The 9,431-nt window shown below is 46.3% G+C and overlaps 1 protein-coding gene across 1 annotated transcript in view; it reads right to left on the bottom strand.

The window, feature by feature from the left end:
• Positions 1-1,022: 1,022 nt before the first annotated feature.
• ZSWIM4 (zinc finger SWIM-type containing 4) overlaps positions 1,023-9,431 on the bottom strand; it is a 45,073-nt gene continuing 36,664 nt past the window's right edge. The window contains exons 13-14 of the mRNA XM_068274177.1: positions 8,565-8,646; positions 1,023-3,469 (exon numbers count right to left, since the gene is read on the bottom strand). Of these exons, the coding sequence (XP_068130278.1) occupies positions 2,592-3,469; positions 8,565-8,646 (960 nt within the window). The 3' untranslated portion in view covers positions 1,023-2,591. The remainder of the gene's footprint in view (positions 3,470-8,564; positions 8,647-9,431) is intronic.

Here is a 9,431-nt window from a genome sequence, read left to right as displayed (position 1 = left end):
TTTGAAGCAGGGTCTGTTTCCAAATATTCTATTGAGCTGAACTCCATCAGATAGAAATCTTTGCAAGATGCTGCACACATTCAACAGATCAGTATCTGCAAAATATCTGTTCCTGCAAAATGCATTCAGTCTATATCTGCAGATCCCCATTGATAGCTTAAATCCCTCTAACAAACTTGATCAGATTAATGGAATCCAGTTTTTTAGTTTCAATCCCATCAATGGGCACTACTGATCTGACTATCGTTCATGCCACCTTTATTCACATAGAGTGCCTCTTTTGCACCATCTGTGAGGTGTAAATGTAGAGAACAGAAACAGAGCATACATTGTAACTGAGCTCGTCAAATTAAACCAATTAGTTGTTTTTTGCACCCCCTCCAAAAAGCCATTGGGAGAACTAAGGGTGCATACACATACAATTGTGATTGGCCAATCACTGAACAATTTTACTATCTTCATGTAGTATGATGGGATACAGATTTTTAACTACTAAGAACAGATTGCACAGGTAAGCTCTCATGCTTCATAGAAGCAGTAAAAAAAAAAATTGTCCAATCAAAATTAAAAGTGTATTTGGCTTAAAGGACCACCATCTCAGAAAAGGAGACCGTTAAAATCTGAAAGAACTAACAGGTTTGGTGGCCAGTCCATCTCCTCATGGGGGATTTTCTGGGTTTTAAACAGCATTTACCGGAACAGCAATTGCAATGTCTAACTGACAAAATAGTGTGCAAGTGAGTAGGGAGGCTGGCATCTTACTATTTTGTCATTTATACTGCCGTTTAGGAAATGCTGTTGAAAACAAAGAAAACTGAGAATCGCCCATGAGGAGATGGACTGGCCCAAAACCTGTCAGTTCTGTCATTTTAACTGCCTACTTTTTCACGATAGTGGTCCTTTAATACTAATTTGCACATAATTGGCACCATGATTTGCAAAGTTTAATTACTTTCATTGTAGTCTGTATACAAATTACCATTCAGCCTGGAGCTATTTCACAAACTTGGAAGCCACACAGATTAACGTGGAGTGATTTTTCTTTAACTGTATTTCTCATTAAGATATTACAGAGCAATCAATAAATAACAGTGATAGTCATTTTTAATAAATCGCCTCCATCCACGAAAACAAAAAAATCATATCCATCATTAAGCGGTGTTCATATATTCGGGAATTGAAACCTTCATTTGAGAAACGCAGGGGAGGGCTGAGAGGAGCAGAGACCCTCCCCTGAGGAATGAAAAGAGCATACGGTGCTGTGAAAATATTAGATGGGCAGCTTGTGTTTTCCTGAGTTACATTAAGAGCAAAAGCAGTACTTCAAAGAAAATGTTGAATTAGTGGATAAGTGTGAGGTATTAAGTAAGGTCAACCTTCAATAATCCAGTGCTAGAAGACAGGCCCATCTTTTCTAGATACCTCCCTGCTTTGATTAAACATGATGGGGTAGGGCTTGCCCAGTGATCGTTACATACAATGCATAATATACATAAGTATACAGAGTACGCTGACAACCTTAAAATATCTTCATGGTATGTGGTAACCCTCAGTACTTCCACTCAATGTAATGTAATGGCCAGCGGCCATTTTGTTATACACAATATGCATGATGGCAGCTATTCTGTTCAAAATGGCTGCTAGTGTGCACCTCTTTGAGAATACCTAAAATGGCAAGTTTAACCTTAGCACAAGGTGCTGTACTTCTTGGTCATCTGCTTTACCTTATCAGTGGTCCTAAAAATAACTGTGGTAGCCATTCTATGAGGTAACTATGAAGATACAGGCTTGAACCAAAGCAGTGACTGCCTTCATTCTTGAGTGGCAAACTACTCCCTAAAATGACCACCACTGCCGCCATCCACTAGGGGGAGTTTCTCTTTTCTGCCCTCTAGCCCATTAAAACAAAAAAGTGAAACCAATGAGTGCTTCAAAAAACAAAATGGCTGCCGTTTGGCTTAATACTGGTTAAAGCTTTGACTGTAGATCAAATGCAGCCACTGCCTGGAGTTGAGGGTTGTAGAGGTTTTACAGCGAGTACCCAACATAGAAAAAAAAAAAAAAAAAAGGTGTACTCAAGTTACAATTCAAACTTTAGAACCTTAAAAATGATACATAAAAAAAAAAAAAAAAAAAAAATTAATAAGTTAATACAGATCATCCTTCAGAAATAAATATTTAAATTCTGCCATCCTGCAGATCACTTCTCTCCCTTCTGTGCCACATGTCAGTGTCCAGGCACACAGAAATCGCGGGTTTATACGCCACCAGAGTGGTGGGCCATATAAATATATATTATATTATCAGTTCCTTGGGAAAAAAAGGGAGAAAATTCACAATATAAATAAATATAAAGTTATTTCAATGAGAAAAAAAAAGCCAAAAACATTTCTGCCCGGAAGTCCGTAGCGATATTCTTCAGAATTAGTTTTCCTTCACAACAAAAAAAATGTCTCCACCTTGAGGCTCTGTCCACTGTCCTGTGGAGAGGCATCTGCAGGCCTCTATTCCTCATATCTGGACCCTTCGATGAGGAAGGAGCAAGTTTTTATGTTTCCTTTGAGGGGGGTTCCCCCTTGAGTTTTTGTTATTCAGCCGAATCGTTCCCTAACCAAAAGCATCAATTTTTTCTTCCCCTTATAAGTCTGTTTCAGATTATCCAGGAACTGCGAAAACTGCCGATGTCCATCCGGTGCCAGGAGGAAAGTGTCTCGGGCCTTGGCCAGAAATTCTATGAATTCGCAGTAATGGCGCGGGCTGATGTGGGTGAGACGGGAGTGGGTGGTGCTAATGTAGGCACCCACGGCAGCCTCCAGAAGCTGGCAGAGTGGCGGCTTATCTGCCCGCGGTCCCGTTCCTCTTCCTCGTGGGGCGCTAGCAGCGGAGAGAGATTGAGCCAGGCCGGGAGGCGCCAGGCTGCAGCGACGCAGGATGTCTGAGAGGACTGGGGCGCACTGAACGCTTTTAATCACCAGAGGAACCACGGTGCTAAGCTCTACCTTGCCCAGGGAGTGTGCGAGGGAGCATGCCCAGAGGACATCGCTGACAGCCGGGTGGGAATCTTGGCTAAAACCAATGTTAAGATTGGACAGCGCCAGCGTTGCCAAGGTGAACGCCCTCATCGGCAGACCACGGTGCTCCATGTATCTGGCGACGGTGAAGAGATGAGAGTGGGCACCTGGGCCAGAGCTGGCACTGTCCAACACGATTTGGTAGGCAGCCTCGAAAGAGGTGTGGTTCTTTTCACACAGCGTCAGGGCAGGCAGGGCACAGCTCTGTGGGTCCTTCATGGCGCATTGCAGGGCCAGCGCTCGGGCACAGGAGCAAAGCTCTTCTCTCTGCCTGGGGTCTGCGCTGAAACGGAGGAGGGTGGCCGGTGACGTGCAGGACACGGCGACGATACTGGTGGCTTCGATGGGTGTGAACAGGCTGTACCAGTTTTGCATGATGCTGATCAGGGCTTGGGCACCTACAGAGGAAACAAAAAAATTGAAAGTTAAAAAATTGCCTGAAACTTATTAAAGCAAATCTGTAGAGAAAGGTCGTGGTATTTCAGGCTAGAGAGTACTGTTGCTAAGGCTGAACGGCAATTTCACTTCAGACACAAATAACTCACACATGGGCCTCTATACAATTAACTTTACCTCCTGTGTTTTCTTAGGAGATAAATTCTCATAGTCTTTAAAATAACGTTTCAGCATTTTACAATTACACATATCCAAAAGTTAAAGAAAAAAATATTAATGTTCTTGCTTGCCGGGGGTGTAAAAGTCATTTTATGACAAGGTGTTAATATATCACCTACGAGAAAACTGAGAAAAGATGAACATAATATGGGCAATTGTCTCGTCTCGCCATTAGCAGCTTGCTAACCAGAGATGTGGGGCAGACACTGTTAGGGCTGAACGATTTTCGGTTTTAAACCAGAGAACCATGATCAGGGGCTTGACTGTCTTCAGATCGTCAAATTGGCGGTTTTGCAGCCGCTGATACATGCTCCTCTCCCGGCCCCCTCCTGCAGTAAGTTCTGATGAGATTTGGCCTCACCACATTAGCATGTCGCGCGGTGAGCAGGCAGCGAGTGTTGCCAAGTAATGCGGGGCCTGTACCAGGAAGTGTGACATCACTTCCTGGAGGAGGCCACCGTTGCCATGCAACACTTGCTGCCTGTTCACCATGCGACAAGCTAATGTGGTGACGCCGAATCACATCAGAACTTACTGCAGGAGGGGGGGGGGGGGGGGGGTCGGGAGAGGAGCATGCATCGGCGGTGAGGGGGATCTGCTGCATATATAGAAAGGGAAGAGGGGAAGTGTATGTGCCTATATATGCTGGGAGGGGGGGGATGGGAACTGCCCATATGCACTAAAGGTGGATCTGGCTATATACACTAAAGGGGGGGGGGGGAGATACATACATATACATTTTGTGTGGGGGAGGGGGGGGAGGAATCTGGATAGAATATAAATATATATACATATACACACACACACACACACACCACACACCACACACACACTAGCCTGTACTGGGGCACCTGTAGTTCGCTAACCTTGCTAACCTCGGTGTGCTGATCCATCGTTGTGTATTGAAAATCATGAATCGAAATTTGACATGAATCGTGCAATTCAATCTTTTCCTAAAATCGTTCAGGCCTAGACACTGTGCAAAGCAACCGAGCCTGATGGCAAAGCTCTCCAACCCCCCAGTCTGAGCCCGGGAGACATTACATTGCTGCAAAACACACTGTGCTTACTGGCAGGGCCGGCGCTACCATAGAGGCAAAGGAGGCAGCTGCCCCAGGGCCCCAGAGCTTGTAGGGGCTCCCAGTGGCTACAAGAGGGAAAACATTTTTTCTCAAATCGACCTTATAGTTAATGAGAAAATCGATTTTAAAGTTTCAAAGGAAAAAAAAAAATACACATTTAAAAACCAGCCGACTTTAATGGTTAATAGCAAATCCACCTTAAATTCTAGAAACCCTAAATTTGCAGGATATGTTAAAGAGGAACTGTAACGACAAAAACGGCCCCTGGGGGGTACTCACCTCGGGTGGGGGAAGCCTCCGGATCCTAATGAGGCTTCCCACGCCGTCCTCCATCCGTCAGGGGTCTCGCTGCAGCCCTCCGTGCAGCGGTGACATAATATTTACCTTCCTGGCTCCTGCGCAGGCGCTCTGACGGCGCCGATGTAGGCGGAAATACCCGATCGCCGTCGGGTCTGCTCTACTGCGCAGGCGCAAGTTTCCGACGCCTGAGCAGTAGAGCGGACCCGACGGAGATCGGGTATTTCCGTCTATTTCCGTCCTGAAAGTCGCCACAGCGCCCCCGCTGGAGCCAGCAAAGGTAAATATTGAACTGACAGTCGGCACAGTCGCCGGCTGTTCGGAGGGCTGCGGCGAGACCCCCGTGGGACAGAGGACGGCGTGGGAAGCCTCATTAGGATCCGGAGGCTTCCCCCACCCGAGGTGAGTACCCCCTAGGGGATCTTTTTAATGTTACAGAGTCTCTTTAAGGAGATCATTGGGAATAAGAGGAAAAACAATTTTTCAAAAAGACCTTATAGTTTTTAAGAAAAGATTTTAAATTTTCGAAGGAAAAAAGTATACTTTTAAATGCGGTAAATGGCACTTTAAGTACCTAACGGTAGTGTAATTTTACATGCATCAAAAGAAAGAGCAATAAATTTCCTGACAGGGTTTCCAGGGGGTCCATACGCAGCCGCAGCGCTTTGGCCAGGGATCGCTATACAGCCGCAATATGGCTGTATGAAGATCCCTGGCATTTTTTTTTTCTATTTTCCCAATTTTTTTTTATGTTTCGAGTGTGGGAAATTTTTTTTTTTTTAATTATGTGGGGTCCCCCCTCCTGAAACTTTTTAACCCCTTTCCCCCATGCAGGCTGGGGTAGCCAGAATGTGGAGCTCCGACCGATTGGGGCTTCAAACCCAGACTATACCAGCTGCAAAAAAGGTCCCTTAAAGAGACTCTGTAACAACAAAAACCTCCCCTGGGGGGTACTCACCTCGGGTGGGGGAAGCCTCCGGATCCTAATGAGGCTTCCCACGCCGTCCTCTGTCCCACGGGGGTCTCGCCGCAGCCCTCCGAACAGCCGGCGACTGTGCCGACTGTCAGTTCAATATTTACCTTTGCAGGTTCCAGCGGGGGCGCTGTGGCGACTTTCGGCACGGAAATAGACGGAAATACCCGATCTCCGTCGGGTCCGCTCTACTGCGCAGGCGCCGGAAACTTGCGCCTGCGCAGTAGAGCAGACCCGACGGCGATCGGGTATTTCCGCCTACTTTGCCGCCGAGAGGCATCAGAGCGCCTGCGCAGGAGCCAGGAAGGTAAATATTGCGTCACGGCTGTACGGAGGGCTACAGCGAGACCCCCGAGGGACGCAGGACGGCGTGGGAAGCCTCATTAGGATCCTGAGGCTTCCCCCACCCGAGGTGAGTACCCCCCAGGGGACGTTTTGTCGTTACAGTTCCTCTTTAATGCCAATTTTTGCTCTGGGGTATCTGTTGGGGGGGGCAGGTTTATTTTGCCCTGGGGCCCCATTGTTGCTTAAACCGGCCCTGCTTACTGGACTGCAATTAAAAACACAAACCTGGATGGTCAATGCATCTACATGTTAACCCTTTAGCAGCAAATTTAGAGGCTTGCAAGTTCAAGAAAATTTAATTCAGTACTTTATTTCCTGTTCTAATTCCTTCCGTCTAATTAGTAGAGCTGTCATGTGCATTTATGGCAAACTGTCACAAGGGGGCAGTGTGAGACAACAGAGGACTTCTGCTTTCGAGACGCACGGCAGCACTCCCTTGTCTGCGGGAACGCTGACAAATCCCATAAGCTGTGCCATGCACGGCTATGGTGATTCGCAGCCTCCCGCACGGAAACGGGTGGCAATGTCGGCCGACAAGCTAGGACAGCGATTCGGCCGGTGGTGCCATTGTGTCCTATGGCAGAGTTTCCCCGCACGATTTGCCTGTGGGAAAACTGCTGATTCGGCCCAGTTTCTGCACTAGTGGAAACGAGCCCAAAATCTATTGAAGTCGCTAATGGGTTAATAGGATGCATTTACACTGTCAAACAGAATCCAAATGCAGGACGCAATCGCCAGACCACAAACGCACAACCCAAACTGCTGCATTTTTCCTCTGCTGTATCTGAAATGCCGCAAACCATACGCAATGGAAGCCTATGGGAACAGACTGGGGCATCTCATTGGTTTGCAAAAGAATCAATGGGAATCCTCTTTCAAGAGGAACATTTCCATTGGTTCACAGTGGACCAATAAGAATCCTCCCTGTTGCCAAGTAGGATTACATTTTATTTTATTTTTTTATTACACAAACCAACAGAAAGCCCTATGCTTTGGCCAGAGGCAGATGAGCCTCTGGCCAGATGGGAGGGCACAGTCAATGGGAGAAGTGGCAGAGGTACGCGAACGAGCAGACTGGTGGCCAATCAGCGCATTCCTGGGCAGATGTGCTTACTGCAGTGTTTCCACATCCGCTGTGTTTGCTTCGTAGTGTGAACAGGCCCTTAGTTGTTGGTAGAAGTGATGTTTGCTATGGGTACGTAGCCACTCAAATCAAAATTTAAATTAGATAGCACTGCCTGTGGTAGAGGGGAGTAATTAACCTTAGCCGCCGCCTATACCCGATGCACTCCACTCATGGTCCACACACCACTACTTCCTCCATCCAGGTTTGAAGGAGGAAGCAGTGGAGTTACGTGAAACTTACATGCTATAGGCAGCGGCATAGGCAAGTTAACCCCCCCCCCCCCCCCCATGCCAAGGGCAACACTACCTAATTTGAATTTTGATTAGCTATGTACGGTTCGCTTTCACCACTAGTTGGTACAGGGTTCCCTTGACCTCTCCATGTGGGGCAGCATGGCGACTAAATGGCCAGCAATTGCACCCAGCAGTGTATGTTCTAGGGTCAGTACCTGGCAATACCTGCATGGGTTTTTACAGTATCTGCACGTGTTCCAGCTTCCTTCAGGGTACCCCCGATTGCCCCTAAATCCCCCACCTCAAAAAAAAAACCACTAGTTTTTTTAGGAAGGGTAGAATTGCAAACAAAACCCAAAAGAACTTCAGAATAGCTTCCGTGGCTTCAATATGTATATAATAATATCTTAAAACTAATCTCATGTCTAGATACCATCTCACCAAAATGTTAAGCTTTGTCGTGTGAAGAGAGATTTCTGCAACTAGAGATCCTGTCAAGAAAATTTGATCACGTGACCAGAGACATGCTTTTAGCTGTTTGAAATATAGGTGTGGCTTTTGCTGGTTGGATTGCATCATCACTGTTCAGACCTGAAAGGGGGCGGGCTCAGACCAAAACTACTGCAGCCGACACAGTACTGATGGTCAGGAATCCAGACAAGGCCACTTCTCGCACCAAGTACTTAGCAAGCCATTTCTCACTAGCTAATCAAGGTACCTCCTAAAACTAGTTCTGGAAATGGCAGTTCCTTTGCCCATACTAGCTGGGTGAGTTTTAACTAGAGTTAAACTTTAAATATAGTAACCAAAACAACCGCTTACCGATCTCTGTGGCACAGGACACCAGCCAGCGGACCATCTCCCTCCGTCTCCAGGTTAGTGTGGCCAGTGTCATCCTCATCACCTGTAAGATAATTGAGGAATCCAGTTAGTGTGTACGCTTCTCATCTGTACATTACCTGCTGGTTTTAGAGTGGACTTGAACTCTTGCACAGTACAGAAGGAAAACAGAGAAATGCACCCTGGATGTATTTAGAGAGTTTAGCCTGTTTAATACCCCCTCATTTGTGTCTTATCACAAGTTGTAATCTGATCTCTAGCATGTCACATGGCTGCCATGGCAGAGATGGCAGATAAGCCCATTTGAAATCATAGACTTAATATGTCTGCTTCCATGAATCAGGAAATAGAAACCGTGCAGATTTTAGGATTTGAATGAGCTGTAACAAAGAAAAGTTTTTTTGTTTAAAAGTGGTTATGCTGTTGTGCATCTTTTACAGCAGAGAGGACATTGTGAGTTCAGGTCCACTTTAACAGAGTTGGTGGAGAGCTATCTACATAGAGAAAATTTATAGCGCTCCTGTCCTATCAGCTTCTACAGTGGCATAGCTAAGGAGCCAGTGGCATAAATTGGGGCACCAGTGCAATTTTTACATGGTGCCTCAAGAACTTAATCTGAAGCCTCAAAACCTACCAAGGAAAGCTGCAGTGTGAGAGGTATTTATAGTAAGGAAACAGTTGGTTAAGGATTACCACATGCAATACACATATAGAGGTGTTCATTACCAGAGTAACACCAAAACAAAGCTAATAAGATGGATTAAGGAAGGCCCATGTGGTCCAGGGACCCCAGTGCGGTCGCAACCTCTGCATCCCCCTATTGCTATGCCACTGTAAGCCCTATGGGCC

The sequence above is a fragment of the Hyperolius riggenbachi genome, chromosome 3, assembly GCF_040937935.1.
Source record: "Hyperolius riggenbachi isolate aHypRig1 chromosome 3, aHypRig1.pri, whole genome shotgun sequence".
Lineage (NCBI taxonomy): Eukaryota > Metazoa > Chordata > Amphibia > Anura > Hyperoliidae > Hyperolius > Hyperolius riggenbachi.
This window is presented reverse-complemented; position numbering and strand designations above follow the sequence as displayed.